This window comes from Melospiza georgiana, chromosome 31, assembly GCF_028018845.1.
Source record: "Melospiza georgiana isolate bMelGeo1 chromosome 31, bMelGeo1.pri, whole genome shotgun sequence".
NCBI lineage: Eukaryota > Metazoa > Chordata > Aves > Passeriformes > Passerellidae > Melospiza > Melospiza georgiana.
In genome coordinates this window covers 2621090-2642972 of record NC_080460.1, presented here as the reverse complement: position 1 = coordinate 2642972, position 21883 = coordinate 2621090, and the positions used below count along the sequence as shown (strand labels likewise).

The window sequence follows — 21883 nt, the reverse complement described above, 5'->3', positions numbered from 1 at the left end:
CATGGGGGCTGAGGGAGGTGGAGCAGAGCCAGATTAACTGCCTTTGTCCTGGCTGTTTGCACAGGACAGGGCTTGAGGCAGGACATCTCTGCTCCATCACATCCCACTCTCCTTAACTCATCTGCTGGCAATGAGGCACCAGCAGAGCTGCGACAGAAAGCCTCTCTGATAGCTGCTAGCCCTCATCCTCCTCTCCAGCACAGGCAGAAAGGCAGAAAGGAGGGCAGCAAGGTGGCATTGCCACTGCAGGTGTGCTTTGGCAGAGGGATGATGCTTCCAGGACTGTCACTCTGCATCCTGAACTGGCTTTGCCTGGGGATAGCATGCACAAAGATAAGGGAAATCCATCTTCTTTCCAGACTCAGGCATTAATGGATTTCAGAGTGGGGAGACAGCTTGGTTTGAGCCTGACTTTGCGTCACAGATTCCCTGGCATGTGTGCCTCATGCTGTGCTAGGGATCATCTTCCCATCATGTTTGCAGGGCTCTGTGTCCCTCCAATTTCTCCTTGCCCTGTTCATTGCCTTGCTCTGGTCCTTGCCTCGTTCCTCTGTTCTGACCCTGGCATGGGGCACTTGTTCAGTGCTCGCTGCCTCTCCTGGGGCTGTAACCAACCTTTGACTGGAGATGAACCCAGTTCCCTTTGGCATTTGCTCTCCTCCAAGCCGTTCCTGCCCGTGCAGGAGCTCACCTCCCACTGTCCCCAAGTGCTGTGTGTGGTGAGCACCTGCAGTGCCAGGCATGCTTATCCATAAATCCAGGGGATTAAAATGAGTGTGTCATCTGCAGAAGGAAGAGTCTGGGAGTGTGTTCTCCACATCCTTCTATTTTCACAGCGGGGAAAAGTACAGATTCATGGAATGACTTGGGTTGGAAGGCATAGCAGAGACCATCCAGTTCCAACCCCTGACATGGGCACGGACACCTTCCACTGGACCAGGCTGTTCCAAGTCCCATCCTTGAGCACCTCCAGGGGCAGCCACAGGTCCTCCAGGGCATCCCCATCCTCACAGGGAGGAGGAATCTCTTCACACCTCTGATTTAAATCTCCCCTCTTTCCATTCACAGACGTTTCCTCGCTCCCTGCCCGTGTCAGCGCCGTGCTCCGGGGGCGGCCGGACCGGGTGGCTCGGAAGCCGCGGGGCCCGGGTCTGTGGGGCCGGGCCGGGGGCTGCGGGGCTGTGGGACCCGGAGCTGTGGGGCTGTGGGGCCGGGCCGGGGGCTGTGGGACCCGGGGCTGTGGGGCTGTGGGGCCGGGCCAGGAGCTGTGGGACCCGGGGCTGTGGGGCTGTGGGGCCGGGCCGGGGGCTGCGGGCGGGCGGCCCTGCGGAGCTCGGCGGAGCCAATGGCGCTGCCGGGGAGGAGCCGCGGCCCCGGCCCGGCCCCGCCCGCCGCCCCCCGCCGCACTCGGCCTGGGCTCGGCGGAGCGGCGGGAGCTGCGGGAGCTGCGGCGGCCCCGGAGCGCGGGGCAGCGGCGCCGGCGCCCGGCTGGAGCGGCCCCGCCGCGCCCGAGGCACCGGCCCTGGAGGCGCTGGACATCGGCCCCGCAGGAAGCGGCCGGACCCGAAGGTAGCGGGCAGCGACCCGCCGGCTCCGCGGGGGTGGCTGCGGGGATCTGTTGATGGGAGTTGCAGGAAAGTTTGCAGAGGGAGCGGAGGCTGCTCGCAGCGGTGTCGGTGCGGACGGTGGGAGGCGGTCCGGTGCCGGTGCGGGCTGGGACTGACTGACCGACCGCCGGCGCGGTTCGGGCGATGCCAGCGCTGCTGCGGATGGAGCCGGGATGCGGGCTCGCCCCCGGGATGCTGTGCCCCCTGTGCCACCCCGCAGCCCGGCGGTGACCGGCGCTCGCCCTGCCAGCGCTCCAGCCCCGCCGATCCCCGGGCTGCTTTCCCGGCGGAGTTTTTAGGGAATGCTGCATCCACCTGTGAGGCGGCGGGCGGAGCAGGCAGGCCTGTGGGTGCAGGACCCTGGGGAAGCAGCCCCTGTGCTGCTGCTGCGGGTGCAGCTCGGGCTGCTCCGCCGGGATGAGCTCCGCACCGGCGGCCCCACGGCCCGGCGGCGGAACGGGAGCTCCCGGGGCTCTTGGGGTACGATCAGAGATGCCTGCAGATGCGGGAAAACAAGGCTGTTCTCTGCGTTGTTTGGGAAGTTGGGAGAACTTCCTGAGGCTGCAAGGAGGCCGGGGCTGCCGTCCCTGGGGACAGCTCGGCCGGCTGAGGGGATCAGGCCGGGGGGCTGCCGGCCCCCACGTGTTGCACCGGGGGTGTCCGGAGGTCAGAGCCCGGCCAAAGCTGTCCCTGGCACAGCGAGAGTGAAATGACCCCTGGTTCGGGCTGTGGGAAGGGTCTCTGGGGCTGCCCCCTGAGCGGATTGCCAGCGGTCTGTGTACCCCAGTGAGTGACACCCGTGCCCCCCTAGCTCCTGACCCCAGTCATGCTTGGGTGCCTGTCCTTGGGACACCCACACGCTCCTCTGAACCTCCCGTGGTGCTGAAGTGGCCTGAGTGTGTGGTATTTGGTGGAGAACACGATTTGCAGAGCGTTGAGTGAAAACCCATCCGTTTGTGCTTTCTGCGTGAGGTTGTGCTGTTTGCTCTTGCACGTGCTGTCCCTCTGCAAAACACAGCCAGGGAGGTGAGAGGTGAGCAGGGGATGCTCTTGGGCAGGAGGGGGATGCTGGACAGAGGAGCTTCAGTTTTGATTTCCTCATCATCTCATAGGAAAGGGAGAGTGACCTGGAGCACTGCCTGACACTGCACTGTGCTGTGGGGCAGCGAGTAGCAGGGACCTGATAAAAAATAAGAGGTGTTTTGCTAAAGGTTCTAGACAGTGACTCATCTGCTGTAGGAAGGGACAGGAAGGAGAGGCAGCACAGGAGCTTTCTAGAGTACAAATGGGTCTTTCCCCCTGATTTTATCAGAAGCAGGAGCTTGGGAATCCTTTATTACTCTCAGAATAGTGCAGACCTGTAGGTTATAAACCTCCTGATGCAAGTGTCCCTGTACCAGCACCTCTTGCATCCCTGTCCCTGGGGAGGATGCTGATGTTGGGTCACATGCTAGGGTGGGACAGTTTCAAAATTTGAGGTGATTTCCAGGCCTCACAATTGATTTTATCTGACCATTTTTATTCACTTGTGAGTTTCTCCGAGTAATTGATCCTAGTCTGTACATTTCACCACCATTTCTGCGTGTGCCTGCCTGCCTGGGGTGTTTCAGAAGTCATTTTCCCTTGCCTCTCAGCTGCTCATTCTTAACTTTTCTCCTTCATCCAGCCTTCCTCCCTCGGGCTTTTCTGCCTTTTTCTGCCCTGGCCAGCACAGAGGAGGTGCAGTGCTGCCGCCTTTCACTTTTTCAGGGGTGCTGCACCTCCCCAGCTATCAGCAGCATTGCTGACCGCCCTCACTTGAAACGTGTCTGTATAAGGAGCTGTTTTTGCTGATATTTGCCTGGATTTGTGTTGTGTGCAGAGGTATTGGTGCAGCCCGTTGGTCCTTGCTGACTGAGCACCTTGCTCACAGCTGGCTTCCTCTCTCTGGGGATTTATGGCTCCTGCACCGCCTCACTTCTTTTGCTGGGGATTTACCTGGGAATGCTGATGTCTGGTCAGGTCTGGGGGTGGATTTGTTATTTCTCCCTGCGGGAAGGGAGGGAAGATCCCCAACAAACAGCCCTCATGTCAGTGGTTAAGGGCAGAAAATAGTGGGGGTTTGAGAATTATTCCTTTGCAAGAAGCAACTTTTGACCAAAAGTTGGCATATTTTTGAGACGTGTGAGTCTCTAATCATACCCTTTTCCATTGCAAGGTGTTCTTTCACGTTTAGGCAGGCTCTTCAAACCATCTTGGAAAGGGCTGTGGGGTCCTGGGGCTGGTCCTTGCACTGCTGCCCTGGGCACTTTGGGATCTGGGGTTCTCACTTTATCTGGGTTAAGCTCCCAAGGAAAGAGGTGTGACTTGAGATCCAGAACTGGTTTGAGAGATCAGAACTGGGCCAATTTCTAGGCCAGAATGGGGCTCTGGGTGTCCCAAGGGCAGATTTAGGCACAGAAACAGTTGAAGGTCAAGGTTCTCACCTGTCTTCCTTGCACAGGTGCCTTCCTGTGCCGAACACAGAGCGGGTTATGTCCCTGACAGGGCAGGCAGCAGGACATATGGCAGGACATAACCTTATTGCTCCTTTCAAAGCATGAAAAACACGCCTTGCTGAGAAATACTGGAGCTGTGAAATGCAGATGGGGCTGCCCCCAGCAATAGCAGCAGCCTGGGGGAATGGAGAGAAAGCTTTTCTCCATGCCCTACCGCCTCACCCTCTGAAGTTCACAGTGTCTGCATCCCCCAGAGGAGGATTTAACAGCACCAGGCTTTGCTGTAACCCTCAGGCACCGTGTGGATGAGCCTGGGTGGAGAAATGGCTGAATGGGACGGTGCTTCCTTGCTCTTTCTGTTTCCTTGTGATTTCCTGCATGCCCTGTTGGTACCACACTGCACATCCCCTGCCCTCCTAGGTATCAGGGAAACAGTCCGGGTTTGGGGCACCACTGATGCCCAGAGGCTGCCCTGCTCTGTCCTGCAGCAAGCTTGAAAGGTTTAGCTAAAATATAAATATAAATATAAATATACACCTTTTATATTTATATATATACCTTATATATATATATACACCATTTACATATTATATATATATACATCTTTTTTATATATATATATACCTTTTTATATATATATATACCTTTTTATATACATACACACCTTTTTTATATATATATACACCTTTTTATATATATATACACCTTTTTATATATATATACACACCTTTTTATATATATATATACACACCTTTTTATATATATATACACCTTTTTATATATATACACCATATATATATACACCTTATATGTATACCTTATATACATATATTTTTATATTTTTATATATATACCTTATATATATTTATATATATTTTTATATATATGCCTTACATATATATATAGTTAAAGTAGGTTTAGTTAAGATATATAGGAGTACCTTTGTGAGTACATTTAAAAAGTGGAGAGATATTAAATACATATTTTTTCTGAGTTGTATGCAAGAAAACAAAGGGTTTTCCAGGCTGGCTCGTGCCTGCTCAGCCTGGCTCGTGCACAGGAGCCTTTGGGTCTGTGTGTTTCTGGTCACCTTGCAGCAGGCACAGGCTGCTGTGGTTTCTGTTCTCCCTTTGCACCCTGTTCTGCTGACACCTGCGTTTTCCTGGGCCTGGAGGTGTGAATGCTTTACCTGGCAGCACCTCCTGCTCCTGCAGAGCAGAAGATGGCTTTTTGCAGGGAGCCGGGGGGAGCCGTGCCACTCGCTTCTTCCTTATTAACTAGAAAGGAATAAAGTTGCAGAGGGATCAGATTTTTGAGGAAGACCCAGAGTTCCAAAATGCTCCTAGAGGATAGATCCCTAATTACTCTCTAATTGCATTAGAGTTTAATTTGTTGTTGTTTTTACTGTAATGTTCCCATTTTCCTCGACAGTTTGCTCTGTTTCATTAACTGGAAATGGCTGGAGATGAATATTTGCAATATCAAAACTTGCCTCTTGCGCAATGCTTGACAGGTTTTAGACCTTTATTGTGCTGTCAGGTGCCTGGGACTCAAACCTCAGGTGCAGCTCTCACCCAAAGGCAGCATTTTGCCTACACATGCAGGTTTGGTCCTGGGAGTTTTGGTGTCTGTCCTGCTTCCAGGAGACATGGAAAAAGCTGAGCTGTCCCCAGAGCAGCTCACGGGCAGCTGCTCTTCAAAAGGCTTGTTTAATCCATTTCTCCTGAGCACAGCGGGGAGCTGGTCTGGAAATGAGTTTGGGAAGCTTCAAAAAAGGGTTTTCAGGAGCTTCATTTAGAAAGCAATAGGGGAGAAGGATGTTGCTGCTCTTAATTCTGAAGCAGAAATATATTTACTTTGCCTTGTTTAAGGGGAAATGGTGTAGAAGGTATGGTGAAGCTTAGACCTGCTTTTTGCCAATGCGTCTTTGTTGGTGAAACAAATCCTTGAGGTGGGAGAGTATAAATAAACCTTTCCAGTTTGTGACACCCTAGAGGTGTCACTTTGATCTGCTTGCTTATATATCACATCCATGTTATTTGTGTGTGCCACAAAGGGCACCTGAGCCCACTGCCCGTGAGCTGGGTGTGATGGAGCTGCACCCACAGCTCTCAGAAAGTGACAGGAACCATGAGGAGCTGCACTGTGAACTCAAAACTGCTCCTAAATTTGATCCAGCCGCTTAAAAACAGTGGGTGGACCTGGTGGCGAAGTGAGACGTTGGTATTTAAAGCTTGGAGGATGCAGCCAGAGACATGACACCCAGCAGTGAGCTGTGAAGGTGAGACATGCTCTGCTTTCAAAATTCACCGAGAAAACGGGAGAAGCTTGGAGGGCTGGATCTGCAGCACCTGGAGTGGCTTGTCAGAAACCCCCAGGAACGGGGTGGAATTGAACACCCACAGCCCTTGAAACCATAAATTAGTGGGTTAAAGCTGCTGCTGTGCAGAGTGCTGTGCAAGCCCCTCTATTATTTGATATACAATGAGCACATGTGAGCTGATTGTGTTAGAGGCAGAGGCTGTTTTGGCCTGGCTGTGTGAGCAGGGTTTCTCAGGCTGGCAATTCCCTGCTCTCAGCTGTAACCCTGGATCTCAGGACACTGGGGATGCCACCTCTGAGCTTCAGTCTTGGCTTCAGTGACAGCACCGAAGCCAGAGTTTAGTTTGACTTAAAATGAAAACTAATTAATCAATTCCGTGTTTTCCACCCTACAGCGTCACTAGTGAAAACATCAAGATGATAACTGTGGGTTCAACTGCTCGTTTGGAAATACTGAGCAATTAGACAAGTTTATGACAATATTATTTCCTGCCACCAGAGATGATCCACAATAGTACTAATTGTAGCAATAATTAATCTGTCTAATTTTCAAGCACGCAGCTGTAGTTCATGGTAGTCTGGCGGGGGCAGGAGTCGCACAGAGTGTGGGGACCCATTATTTTTTCTGTTTAATTATCAGTGCATTTTCAGCTTGTTGTGCTTTTTGAGGAGGCGCTGGGCTGCTCCCAGCAGATCTGGGAACAGGAGAGTGAGGACAGAGGGATGTGAGGAGCCAGTTCCTAGTGCTCTGCTCTGACACTGGGTTAGACAGGACCTTGCAAAGCAGCTGGGATGGTTTTGGCTTTGCAGAACATACAAGGAGCATTTTTGAGCCCTTTTTCCTCCTAGCCAGACCATGAGGCTGACAGCCACGGGTGCAGGATAATCTACAAACTCCACTTGGGAAACTGATCGTATATGAAACACATTAACTTGTTTTAATGCCTTTCTGTTGCTCCTGAGTACCACAGGGGATGCCTCATAAATACTGTAGGAATTGGAGTCCCCAGACTATGCAGGGAAAGGGAGACCTTTCCAAACCTATGAGTCAGAGCTGGTCTCTGAAAGGAGCAGCCAGTGCCCAGCTCCAGCCCTTCTGCAGTTTAATTTCTGACAGAAATAGAACAATTTGCATTTCTGGGGACCCTTTGGCACACGGGGCTGGAGCACTGCAGTGGGCATTGATGAACCATTGCTCATCTATTGGTAAGGGGCAGAATGGTGGTTTTTTTTTCCCAGAGTTATCTGAGTGGCTTGTTGAGATGCTCCCAAGCCCAAGGAAGACAGGTCTGACATAAAACTCATAAAATAAAAAGCATGAAACAAAAAAACTCATAAAACATAAAGCAAAAGTCCAGCATGCTTTTGTTTAGTGTGACTGAGAGTGGGAGATGCTCCTGCTTCTTAGAAGAAAGCAAATGCAAACAAAAGGAGGGGTTTAGGTTTTCTTTTTTTAATTCAAAGATGGGCAAAGGTAAAGAAAGTGCTGTAGGAAGGATGTAAATGTTTTATGTTTTGCTTAAGATAAAGCTCCTTGTTTGCTGGTGCTCACAAAGCTAATAGACAGATTACATGAGGATAAGAAGGAGTTTAATGAAATGTGCCGATACCCTTTAGAGGATGTGGGATTTGGATGTGCAGTTTAATGAGGCCAGAGGTTTAGCTGCTCTGTGCTAACTCTGGCAACATTTGCATTGCTGGTGTCTTGTTTCTAAATCATTTCACCGGTGCCCAGAATCTGTGCTGTAGCAGGGAGCTGTGGCTGGAGGGAGCAGACAGAGTCCATCGCTCAGCGCAGGCAGGGAGGGTTCCTGGCTGGAGTTTCTCACTGCCTTGGTGGCACCCGAGCTCCTGTAAATCCTCACCAGGTGGCAGTCAGTGAGTCATCTCTGCTGGCAGCACAAGGTGGGAGAGGAGCCATGCTGGGGATGGAGAGCAGCTCAGCCCACCTGCTGCACCAAAACTCGTGCATGACCTGGAGCATCTCTGCCTCTGGTTAAAGTCTGCTGGGCAGGGAGCATTTAGAGCTGTCAGCAGTGACAGCAAACTCATCTGGGGTTAGTGCTGCTGAGCCTGATTGTGGTTTTGGGATGAGGTGCTTTAGCTTAGCCAGCCAGCCAAGCATGCAGCCTTTTATCAGGGATCCAGAATTAAAATAATCCCCCATCAGCGATGGACAGATTTGTTCTCTGGAGGCTTCTTCTAAGTCTGTTGCCACCTTACATGGCTTTTCCTCTTGGGTTTCTGAGCTGAAGCTGATGGGGACTGACAAGCCCTGATTATGCAAAGTACCAGAGGCAACGGGCTGCTTGCATGGGATTCACTCACTGCCATTTTGTGCGGTATTAGGGAGACATGGAAAAAGTAGGTCCCGCTTATCCAAAAATGAGTGTGTGGTCCTGGCTGGGCTGGGCTGGGCAGCAGTGACCCAGCCAGAGGGGTGCCCCAGCCTGTCTGTGCCCACGCTCAGCCAGTGCTCAGGCTATTTATGTGTCTTTTTGCGAGAAGCCACCGTTTCCATGGCAACGGGGAGCATCACATGGTAGCCCTGGCTGTGGTGTGTGAGCCCGTGCTGTGCCCCGACACCCGCCAGGGTCCCTGGGCAGCCTGGGGCTGCAGCTGCCCTGCTCACCCAGAGCTGCCAAAAACACCTCTGGTGGTGGTGGGATGGGAGCAAGAGTGATGCCAGGGTTTTGTGTCCTGACCCAGGACATCCCTCTGGGTGATTTGAGACCCTGGCACAGAGTCAGAACCAGCTGTGCCTTCCATTTTAGCCCATGGAAACAATTACCAACTTTGTGTGAAGATTTACAAGCCGCAAGAGTTTGAGTAGAATGATAGTGAATTTGTCACAGGGTGAAAAAGTAGAATTTTGGGGGTTTAGAGTGAGGGTTCAAGAAGCAAGATGGTGGAATCTGGGTGTGTCCTGTTCTTCTTCTCCTTCTTCTTGCCCTCCATCTTCTTAGACACTTTTGCATTGGTTTAGAGTAGAGACAGACTGTCTAACATAGGTGATAGGTATTGGAAAATTATTGTAAATAAAGTACAGGTAGTTTTTAGTATAAAAAGCCAACACCACCCCAAGGGCAGGGGCTGTGCCACAACCCGACCTGCTGGACAGATCTCAGCAGGTCAGAGAAAGAATGGAATAGATAAGAGAAAATAAAAAACCTTGGAAAGCAGAACTGAGGAATCTCGACTTCTTCTTTGGTTGCGGGGCTGGGAAAAATGATCTTTAATACCTCAAAAGTCATCTCAACCACAGAAACGCGAGAGTTACTCCCCTCTGACTCCAGCAGCCCCTCTACCTCAAGTGTAGTCTCTGCAAAGCCTGCTCAGGTCTGTTTTGATGCTTATTTCAGGACGCTTCTGGGCTGTCCCCTGTGCTAAGGGTTGAGCTGTGCCACCTGGCCTTGCTGAGTGAGTGACAGAGCCCTGTCCTTGAAGTGTGCTGGGCACAGAGTCCTGCAGCACAAAATCCGATTGCTCTGCCTTGAGTTCCTGCAAACTGTATTAAAACAGTCACAATATATCAATCTCTTTTTCTTAAAAAATTGTATTTTTATTCAAATCAGCACATGTTTGCAATTAATCCCTGCTACATGATGTAGTGTGAATAATTAGAAAAATTCATGTGCTTAATGAATTTGTAGGGAGGGAATGATGCTACTCCCAGAACTGCAGCGTGGCTCCCTCTAAACTTGGCAGTGCCCTTCCCTCATGTCCCCTGAGGCACTTTGGGACATGGAGGGCTTGTCTCCACTGATCTGTCCTTTGCTCTCTGCTTCTGTAATTTCTGTTGCTCGCCTTTTGTTCCCCTTCAAACAGGCAGGTCAAAAAGTCACCAGCTGGATTTTAGTGCCATAATCAGGTGGGTGCTGTGGTGCAGGTGGGCGATGCAGAGGCACACCTGGAGATGTGACCCTGCTGCTGTTCTGCCTGGAGGAAAATTATTGTAAATAAAGTACACATAGTTTGTAGTAGGGTATTGCCATTCTGCCACAGAGCCCTCCTTCTCCTGATGTGTTCATCAGGCTGTTTCATTGCTGGGTTCAGTTTATATAAATGGCACCTTGATGGTTAGGTGAGGAGATAGGAACATCTGGCAGTCCTTTGCTCTCTGCTCCTGTGTTCCTGTAACTTCTGTTGCTCGCCTTTTGTTCCCCTTCAAACAGGCAGGTCAAAAAGTCACCAGCTGGATTTTAGTGCCACAAACAGGGAGTCTCCTGCTTCTGCTCCCCATCAGTGGGTGCTGTGGTGCAGGTGGGGGATGCAGAGGCACACCTGGAGATGTGACCCTGCTGCTGTTCTGCCTGGAGGAAAATTATTGTAAATAAAGTACACATAGTTTGTAGTAGGGTATTTCCCTGGCTTCCCTCTTCCACAGAGCCCTCCTTCTCCTGTTGTGCTCAAGGCTGTTTCCTTGCTGGGTTCGGTTTATATAAATGGCACCTTGATGGTTAGGTGAGGAGATGGGAACATCTGGCAGCTTTCCCTCCAGCCCAGAGCTCGTAAGTGTTGGGAATTCAGTGAGACATCCGTGGCAGTTTCCTCCCCACAGTGGCATGAAAGCTGAGAGGCTCTTTTCAAAAACACCATCTCTCTCCATTGTTGTGTGACTGTACTTTTCTCAGTCCTGGCAAACACAGAATCCCACAATGGTTTGGGTTAGAAAGGACCTTAAAAATCACCTTGTTCCAATTCCCCTGTGTGGACACCTTCCACTAGTTTAGGTTTCTCCAAGGCTCATCCAGCCTGGCCCCTTTGGGCACTTCTATCAAGAAACCCAGCAAATGAGCAGCTTGCCTGCTTACCCTGGGGGAAAATCATGTGAAGTGAAGTGTTTGGGGTGAGCCTGGTGTGCACTGAGGCTGTGTCTCCCCCTTGTTGTTCTCCACAACCTCTCCTCTCCGTGCTGCCACATGCAGCAGCCACGTGCAGGATCTCTCCTGCTCCCCAGCTCGTGCCACACACAATCTTGTTCTGATTTTCAGGGCTCCAATAAAGCGTGTCCAAATGCATCAAAGGCTCCGTGCCGAAGTGAAGCAAATTGACTCTGTGGAGGATTGAGGGAGTGGAGGGAGTTGGGATAAACCCCAAACCAAACAAGAACTGCAGGGAAGGTGAGGTGTGGCGGAGACAGCAGATGTTCAGCACAGCTGGAGGGACGTGGAACATCTTGGTTTGGCAGGAGAATGGGAAAAATTAAAAATAGCGCACACATCCTCTGGAGATGTGGCTCACAGGGAGCTCTTTGTGGACACACTGCCATGACCTGTGGGACACAGGATTATCTGGGCTCTGTTATTGCCCTGTCCCACCTCTTTGGGACAGCAAAGAAATTCAGGTGCTGGTGGAGGCTGAGGCTGTGAATCTGGGCTCTTGCACCAGCTCAGGTGGGCTGCAGAGCTCTGTCATACCATGGGATGGCCTCTCCTGTCCTGTCCTGTCTGCAGCACAGAATTGGCCCAGGCGGCCCCATCCCAGCCCCTTTTCCTGGCTGCTGTGGCCTCCAGCACCCAAAATGTCTCCAGGCAATAAAAATAGGAGGAGAACTTCACTCCTGGAACAGGCTCAGCCATTGTCTTGTCGTGCTGGGAAATCAGGCACTTCAAAAGGCAGTTTTGCATTTCTTCAGATGCCTCGATGTAAGTGCAGTGACAGAGTTGCTCAAAGCACATTAATTATTAGTAAAGGCTTTTTTTCTTTTTATTGCAAGACAAATTAAACAACAGACAAAAACAGGAGGTGTTACATGAGATGTTAATCCATGGGAGAGTGGCAGCAGCAAAAGCCACAAATAATTCATAACGTGAAAATCAGGACATTTAATTTTTGGCTTGTTGTTTGCATTTGGCATTCCTGCACATGCTCAGTTGTTGCTTCTCTGCTCTGGTGTGGAGATTTTGGAGGCTGTTAATTTTGGAAAAAGTGATTGTAGGCCTTCAAGAGTAAATCAGGTAAGAGATCATATTTTTCTTCTCTCCTCTTGACTGGAGAAAACCAAGTTGCTGAACCCTGTGTTTTCTGTGGCACTCCTTGTCCTCAATTGGGCAATAGAAGAAATGAATGTGTACAGGAATTCCAGGGCACTTCCAGCGCTCTCCTGTGTGACAGGGACACATTTAGCACGTGACCTCACCTGGAGGGATTCAGCTGGTGCACAGCGTTTCCTTAGAAAGGAATTTGGCTTTGCACATGTCTCTGATGTCAGCTGTGAGTTGCTATCCTCTAAAATTTAGTGCAGCTTAGTTAGCACCTTCCTGGACATTGCCAAAACCTGGCGTCACGGTGATGAAATTGATTTTTCATTGAGCTGTTCCAGTCACTGAAAGTGCTGAGGAGAATTGCAAGCATATGGCACACAAGGTGCTGCAGACGAGGTCTCTGTGACACTCTGAGCCATTCCTGGAGATGCTGAGCTGACGTTTGCAGGGCCATGGATCTGGGGCAGGGAGGGGATTTGTCACTGGAGTGCCATAACAAACCCCACAAAGCCATTGTCATTTTTGGGAGAGGCCCCACCTGAGTAGGAGGACACCAGGATTTTCAGATTTTAATACCTCAAATGCTTTTGCTCAGCATGACCATCTGTGTCCCAGTGCCAAAGTTATGAACCCCATTTAGTTCTTCAATTCTCAGCAAGAAAAGTCTCCGAGAGTGTTCAGGGATGTCCCTTGAATGTCCCTCACAGCTGAGGACATACTGGTGGCAAGGACACCCCTCCTTTCCATGCTGCATTTTGACAGATGGGCTGTGAGGTGGGATCAGCTGAGGGCTGGTCAGTCCTGCAGCAGTTAGGCATGTGTGGGCAGGGAGAGAGTCACAGTGGTATTAAGTGATTAGAAATACATAAATATTAATTGCTTCTGAACTCCCTTTATCACTCTTGCAGGCAGAAGAAGTTAATAAATCACTGCTTGGATTAACCCACAGAAGGGTTAGGCAGGAGAGTGGGAGCTTCTCTCACATGGAACTCTGCTCTGGGTGTGTTATGTGAGGGTCTCCCATTCCAGAGAGACTTTTATTAGGTGATTTGAATATTTACATGTGGATGGTGGTGCACAGCAGTCACCATCAGCAGAACCACCGTGTTCTGCTGGTGCTGAACCTGTGATGTGAGGGGAACACATCCCACACCTGTGTCAGACCTTGCTGCTTAGAGAAAATGCCTGAGATGCAGCTCCTGGATAAGCCTGTTCAGCCCTTGCCGCTATAAAGGAGGACAGAGGATTCCATTTGAGAAAAATAGACTTTGGCTCTGTTATCAGAGCGCAGAATGCTGAACTAATGCTGAGAAGCTTTTGATTTACTCTGATTTTTGCAATGAGGGTTTGTACTGGCATTGCAGGCTGCATGCAAATGAAGGTGGTGTTACCTGTCTCTGGCTTGGTTGCTGGATTAAGGTTTAATGAGATTCTTTGGTTTGCTTTGTGCCAATCTGTTGGAGTTAAGTGAGATTTCTTCCTCCCACTTTGTTTTGCCTTTGATGCAATTTTGCAACACTACTTGTATTCCTAAAAGGGTCTTTTGGTGTCTTTGAAAGTTTCTCAATGCAACATCTCTCTGGACAGAGTAAATGAGGATTAAAACTAGGCAGATAGCAAGAGAAAACAAGGAAATGTCTTTGCAGAATCAAACAAAGAGCTAGCACAGCAGCAGAGGAGCTCTGAGATCAGTGGTTTTGTCTGGTAAACCAGAACACCTGAGCAAACCTTTTCCTGGAGCTCAGGGCCAGCTGGTCTCTCCAGGCTGGCAGTCTCTGTCAGCTCAGCTGCTTGTTTTCATAAAATATAAATAACAATGACTGTGGGGTGGCAGGACACTGGGTTTGGCATCAGCACCTCCAGCTCTGCTGCACAGCCCAGCAGTGACCAACCCTTCTGCACCTGGCTTTGTCTGCTAATGAGATCTCATTGCCTCTTCGTTTCCATGTTATTTTTCTTCCCAGTCAGTGGGATGAGCTCTATAAAACCTGTATTATCAGTCTTCATTATGCTCAGGTTTGTTATGATTGTGAATTAATAGATTTTATCTTGGCATTAATGAGAAGGCACCAGCCTCTCTTTTCCCTCTTGCTTTGCATAGGGGATGGTTTTAAATATTCTCTCTATGTAGCTGCTTCTGGCTCTGCTTGGGTTCTGACTGTTTTAAGCCTGAACTTTCCTGATCCACCCCTTGATTGTGAGTTCAGGTCTGTGTACCTGCAGTGGCACAAGGAGGAGGTTATGAGCAGAGGAGCAGTGTGTTCCTGTGAATCAGAGCACTCTGCAAGCTGGTTTTAAAGGTGCAAGTGTCCTCCTGGAAAGTTCTGGGGAGCACATAAATATTTAAACAGCTGCTGGGGAAGAGCACAGCCCAGTAGATCATCCAAACAATTCTCTTCCACATCTAAATCGAGAATTACAACAGAGTGCTCTTCCAGCTTAAAACCACCTTCCGCCAGGTTGTGCTGCTGTTTGCCTTCTCTATAAAAGCTTTTATAAGCTCTTTTACTGTTCTATAACAAATGGCCAAGCGTGTTTTGTGCCATGAGGGACCTCTGGCAGAGCTGGTTCTGTGCCTGGTGCTCCTAGACAGGAAAGGTGATGAAGAGCAGCTAAAGAATACAGGAAGGGTACTTACAGAAGGCTAAGAAGATAATAATGAAAACTCGTGAGTCTTTCCAGAGCCTCGACACAGCTTGACCTTGGTTGGCCAATGAGTCAAAACAATTCACATGAAACCAATGAAACAATCTCCAACCACACTCCAAAGCAGCAAAACACAGGAGAAGCAAATCAGATAATAATTGTTTTCCTTTTTCTCTGAGGCTTCTTGGCTTCCCAGGAGCAAAATCCTGGGCTAAGGGTTTTTTCCAGAAAATATGACTGTGATAGGGTCTGTGTGTCACATTTACACCTGTACAACATTGGTTTCACTCCCTCATGGTGACAAGAACTGCTTTGGCTCAAGTGTTGCCTTGCCCTTGGCTCTATAGGAGCCTTGTCAGACACATCTGCCTGCGTTCTGTGACTGATTCTGCTTCTTGTCTCTCCTCTCTGTCATGCACAGATGAAATCCTCTGACATCGACCAAGAATTGTTCACTGAAAGTTACTGCAAGGTGTGCAGTGCTCAGCTGATCTCTGAGTCCCAGCGTGTGGCCCATTACGAGGTAAGATGTTCTTGGTTTCTCACTCCGCTGTTTCAGTTCTGCTTGGAAGACTCAGCATTTGAAGAACTGTTTTTCCTGTTTTTTTCCCCCTGTTTTTCTTTTTTCCCCCCTTGTTTTTCCTGGGTTTTTTTCCCTGTTTTTCCTGGTTTTTTTCCTGTTTTCCACTTACTCTGTCAGTGATGTCACTGCAGCGGTGTCTGCTGCATGTCTGGCTTTTTTTTCCTTCTGTTTTTTGCCAAGTCAGCCTGCAATTTGATCAGGGCTGAAGGAAGCACAGTTAGCAAGGAGAGCAATTAAGAGTGCAGCAAAAAACAAGCTCAGGTTGTATTAAATGTGCTGCACTGTGGTTTGGTGAGTAGGAATCACTGATTGTGCAGAGAATAGATTAGAATTTGTGAATGTATTTAAGCACTTAAGAGGTAGTGAGCAATGAATAATTAGAAAGGATGGATTATTAGAGACATGTTAGAACAGCAATTAACAGCACTGCATATCTTCAAAACAAACTTAAATACATTCCTATTAAACAAGGAGGAAATTATGGAGGGATATGATGCTGTAAAATCCTTCAGGGAAGGAAACTCACTGCCTGGGAGTAGATCCTGCCAGGGTGAGAGGCTTTTGAACAGAGATTCCCAGGTTCAAATGCAGAGGAGGTGCAGGGTCACTGTGTGGTGGCTGTGCACAAGGGACTGTCCTCCCCTGGGAGCATGTGAGGTGCTCCAGCCTGTCCTGGAGGGCTCCATAAGTGATGCATGTCTGCATTATCTATAAAACATCGTTTGTATATGGAGAATAAACTATATTAACTCTGTATATTCATAATATATAGTTTGTACATGGAGAATAAACTATATTAACTCTGTATATTCACGATATATAAAATAGAGATAATACAGATATTTGGATAATATGGAATAATTTGGTTTGATTTTGGTGGTCATGGAGGTCTTCTCCAATGTAAATGGTTCTGTGATTCTCTGTGATGAGCTGTGGGATGAGGGATTTCTGCACTCAGGGGAGTGCTTTGCTTCTGTTTTTGGTTATGTGGAGACTCCCAGTGTCTGCAGAGTTCCAACAGATGCAGAGTTTGTGCACAGGGACCTGGAAGATGAAGTTACCCCAGGCTTGATTCAAGTATTTTTCAGTTAATATACGAGGGAGACAATTGTGTGGCCAGCAGAGAATGTGCAGGAAGCTTAATGTACATGATCTGAGGATGCTGTGCTGCATTAATTAACAATGGGAACAAGAATGTACGTGTGCTTGTAGGGCACTTTACATGTCTGTTTTGGTGAATTTCTTAGGAGCTCTTCTGTAACTGCTCCTCCAGCTGCCCTCTGTGTGCAGCAGAGATCCCTGGCAACTCTGTGAAGTTGAAGGCTGCAGTTTTAGGGACACCTTCCAGATCTGGTACTGGGCAATGGATGCCAAATTTTGCCTGCAGGAGGCAGGTGCAGCTCCTGGTGAGCCTCAGGGTGCTCAGCCAATCTCGTCTCCTCTGCGCCTGTCACTGTAGGTATGAGCTGAATCATTAATTCATAGCAGATGTTTTTGAAATGTGGAAAACAACACTGTTTTCTGTTGTATATTTTAGTGCGAGGTGTTGTGCTCGTTTGTCATCCGCTGTGAAATCCCAGCAGACGCTGAGATGTTGGGCACAATAATGTCATTCCCAAACCTTGCTGCTGGGTTACATAACACAGAGAGGAGGAGGCTTGGAGTGAGTGAGGAGTTGTCTTGGTTTGGAAAGCCAGGTGCCTGCTAAGGAAGGCAGGAGCCTCCCCTGAAATGGAGAAAATGAACCCCCCCTCCAAATTGCTATAAATTTTAAATTAAGGGACTCTCAGGCAACAAAAATTATGGGAGCAGGAAATAAAAGTTCTTTAATAGGGAAGAAAAGGATAAAATAAACAATGCAGTAACTAAATCAACACTGACAGAGTCAGAACCCAACCTGACACCCTGTGGGTCAGGGTGTTGGCAGCAGTCCCATTGGAATTGTGGCTCAGCCCTCCTGCAGTGTCAGGGGTGGTTCTGCTGGAGCAGGGATCCTGTAGAAAGGGTCCAGTCTTCCTCTGACAATCCAGAAGAGGCAGCTGCTGTTCCTCTGGGGAATCCAGTGGGGAAGCCATGCTGGTGTTCCAGAATCTCCAGATTATATCCAGGCAGGAATGCTTGGCTGGTGTTCCAGAATCCCCAGATTATATCCAGGCAGGAATGCTTGGCTGGTGTTCCAGAATCTCCAGATTATATCCAGGTAGGAATGCTTGGCTGGTGTTCCAGAATCCCCAGATTATATCCAGGCAGGAATGCTTGGCTGGTGTTCCAGAATCTCCAGATTATATCCAGGTAGGAATGCTTGGCTGGTGTTCCAGAATCTCCAGATTATATCCAGGCAGGAATGCTTGGCTGGTGTTCCAGAATCTCCAGATTATATCCAGGCAGGAATGCTTGGCTCCTCCCTCTGGGCTCACATCTCCCAATGGGATGCTGTAGTTCTTATCAGCCATGCAGTGACATTCAATGGCCTCTTATCAGCAGATGTCCCCTCCTGAGGGAAGAGTGATTGTGATCACTCAGAGAGATAAGGAAAACTGCCCACTTGACAAAAGACAACTGCCATCCAGATGGTAATAAATACATCTTGCCTTGCAGTCTGGAACAGCTGTAAAGACTATTTAGGATCCCCTCTGGTGGCCCAGAGGCTGGGAGTGCCTCTGCCCCGTGGCTGTGCCACACTTTGCTGCTCTCAGTGTCCCTTTGGGGCAGCTATTCTTGTCACCACTCCCAAGTGTGATGCTCATTCTTGTGCTAACTTTCTGACACCCTGGTCCAAGAGCCCTACAGGTGTGTGAGAGGCTGGAAACCTGCCCTGAGGTTCTCCAGGGAGGTGGAATTGAGGGCTCCATCCTGCCTGAGATTGCCAGCCCTTGCTGCAGGCCAGTAGTTAATAGCAGGAGTGTAAAATTCACTGTTTCTTTCTAATTATGAAGCAGCTGGTCACAATTTTCACACCTTTCTTTTTTTCCTTCTTTCTTTTAGAAAGTGCTGTATAGTTAAAAACCGATTATTTTCATGGGGGAGATTTCAACTTCAGAAGACTGAATTTTCTGCAAATCTCTTTCCAGGAGCCCTGGGGTAGCCACCCTGAGTAGTCATGGGTGCTGAGGACCCTTGGTGGGTGCCAGGGCTCCTGTGTGGGTTTGTTTTGGTCAGTAGTGCCCTTATCCTTCCTGAGAGAGCTTGGATAGAAAGGGAATTGATCCACTGCCTCACTAGCGCAGTCAAGTGAGCTCTGCAGCCCTTGTGCCAGGGACTGGAATCTTGGCTCTCTGTGCATGCAAAATAAGACATTTCTCTGTAAGAAAATAGAGGGAAGCAGCCTATGAAAGGGGGACGTTTTTATCTTGCCAAACAGGAATAGTCAGTTCCAATCGCTGTCTCATCTCCTTCTCCAAATCACCAACCAATAACTTTTCTCCTGTGCTACTTTGCCAGGAATAAAAAAATGATTTTATGTCAGTCACGCAGTATTAAGTGATATTATTTCCAAGGGCAAGCATAGTGGAAAAAATGACAAAAGGATCAGAGTGTTTGCAGCACTTTGTGCTTCCAGCCTGACATACAGCAAATACTGCCTTTATTACATGTGCTTCATGCAACTGTGTCTCTGCCTTTGTCTGATGTGTCTGATGCACCCTGGCTCTCCTTCCCATGCTGCTGAAAGTGCCAGGTCCTGCCCTCCTCTCCAGGGTTCACCCCAGGACAGAGCTGAGCCTTGGGGTATTGATTTGGCTCCCAAATTAAGGAGCCCAGCTCACTCTGCAGTGCTGAGCATCTCCGGGGGCTGCTGCTGGGCAGCTGTGAGTGAGGGATGAGGCAAACCTTACTGTCGGTGCCCAACAGAGTGTGCATTTGCATATTTTAATTCTGCAAGCAAATTACTGCTTTAATTTGTCCCCTGAAGTATCAGAAAACTCTCTTCTCCCTTCTGTTTCTGGAATAAAGCAGCGAAGTACGGATGCCTGAGACAATCCCTGGATGCCGAGCATCCCTGAGCTGCCCTGGCTCCCCTTTCCTCCTTGGGAGGAACAAAAAGGAGCAGGGTGGCTGTTTGGTCTCAAGAATCCATGTGCTGCAGGTGCTGGCTGGCTGCAGGAGGTGGCCAGGCACATTTTAGGGAGGGTATTTCACACCTGAGGGTATTTCACACCTTGTGGTCCAAGGGGTGACAACGTGCAGCGCTTGCTGCAATGCCATTGAAAGTCTGTGCTGCAGAAATGAGGTTTTTCTTTTCTGTGTCTCTGCATCTTTCCCTCCTCTGGAGCAGGAAGCCTCTTTGGCACTGGATTCCCTCTGGATTACCTGTAATTTAACACTTCCTTGCAGCTCTGTCTTTGAGAGAGGTTGTTTCAATCACTTTGGAGAGCTGCTCTGTAAATTAAAAAGCTAAAACAAAGAGAGCTAAGGTTTCTTAGTTAGCTCTAAGTCCTCATCTCTATGTAGAAGTGTTCACAGCCATTAGGAAGATGTTACCATTTATTTTCATGTTTCCCCTTGAAAATCCTGCAGGAAAATTACCTCATACACAAAGTTGCTCTCAGATTTCACCCTGAGCTGCACATTCATCACCACATTTGCTCCTCAGGCTGCTGTAATGCTCTTCTCCATTTCCTCCATAATCTTTATTGCTTCAGGTGTTCAGAGGGTGCTTTATTTTTCCATTTAAAATGAAGGAAGATGCCAGGTCTGGAGGAAGAGCAGCCCAGGAGGGGCCCGTGGAAGTGTCACCTTATGGGATGCTGCTGGAATGCTCGTGGTGGAGCAGCAGGGGAGGGCAAAGCATATTAAAATTCAAATGCAGAAGGGACTGGGGAGAACAAATCAAGTGCCAGTGCCCCTTGGCTGCTCTCTGGAGCTGTGCACTGTGGAATTTCTCACTCTTGTTTCCAGAGCAAAGCAGGCGGGCGGTATCGACAGCCTCATCAGTGCTCCTTGTGTGCACGGGCTGGAGTGGTGCTGGGGTTAATCTGCCTCCAGTTGGGCTCTCCTTGGCTGGAAACGTGTAAAGCAGTGGCTTGTCTGAAGGAATAATAAACATTGTTTACTATTGGCACATTAGTGCCTTAAGGATCAAGATGTGTGTGCACAGAGAGGCAATCCTGTGTCTGAAATATTAATGTGCTGCAAGGAGCACATACCCTATTTAACAAAATAAATGCTGTGCTAGAAAGCAAGGAGCTGGAATGGTATGTTTCTGCTCCCAGCTCCCTGAGTGAGATGCTGCAAGCATTTCCAGGCTGGAGGAGTGGAAAGGATGTGCTGTAGCTGAAGGGAAAGGCAGCACAGGGCTGTTGTATGTCAGTGATCATGGATGGGAATGTGACATTTGCTGGCCACGGTCTCTGATGTGTGTTGCTGCTCACTTGCCATATTGTCTTGCTGTGGTGGCAGTGACATGTAAATCTTTCAGAGGATGAAGGAGGAGGGGACGCCCTGGCTGTTGTTGCCATGTCCTTCTCCACCACTGCTGGAATCTGCTCTGCTGTGGTGATCACGGGTTTTGGTGGCTGCTCAAACATTGCTGTTACCCTGCAGATGTGCTGGTGTTGGATAGAGGAACCTTGGCTGGAGGAGAGAAAGCTAAAGAGGGCATATTTGTGTTGCAGACATGACAAGGTGCTGCTTTGTTCTTTTGGTGTGCACATGCAGGCCTGGATATTCTTTGGTAGTTTGTGTCGTGGTGACAGCCCCAGTTAAAGTGTGCTGAGGAAAACGTGGCCACCCATTGTGTGTGAGGGAAGACAGGTGGGTGCCAGGGTTTTAGGGCACAAGGCTCGTGCTTCTCTCTGCATGCAGGGCAGCAGCAGCTGCTGCATCACGCTGGGAGCCAGTGGAGACGGGATGGGACTTTACAAGGCTCTACGTTACTGCTCTGTTGTCAACATTAATGGCTGAGCATTATTTTTAATGCACTCCCAGTGTCAAAATCTATTGCTAAACAGCAGTGGTAGCGGAGCAGATGAAGCCCTGTGCACAGCTCCTTTCCCAGGCACCTCTGCACACACAGACCTATTGCTGTCTAAAAATAGCTGGAGTTAAAAGGTCCTTCAGAGCAGCAGTAAAACACACTGGGAAAATGGGACCCCAGGGTTAGCAGTAGTGGGGAGGCATAAGGGATGTCACATTAAAGCTACATGGAATGAAAACAAAGAAGGGTTGCACTGGCTCAACCCTGACCAGCATCCCTGGGAGATGAATTCCTGCAGCTCTTGCCCTTCTGCATCATCCCTTGCTGATCCTGCTGCACAGGAGGGC

At 49.2% G+C, this 21883-nt stretch overlaps 1 protein-coding gene across 1 annotated transcript in view; it reads left to right on the top strand.

The window, feature by feature from the left end:
- Positions 1-1478: 1478 nt before the first annotated feature.
- ZMAT4 (zinc finger matrin-type 4) overlaps positions 1479-21883 on the top strand; it is a 50606-nt gene continuing 30201 nt past the window's right edge. The window contains exons 1-2 of the mRNA XM_058042354.1: positions 1479-1569; positions 15461-15562. Of these exons, the coding sequence (XP_057898337.1) occupies positions 15461-15562 (102 nt within the window). The 5' untranslated portion in view covers positions 1479-1569. The remainder of the gene's footprint in view (positions 1570-15460; positions 15563-21883) is intronic.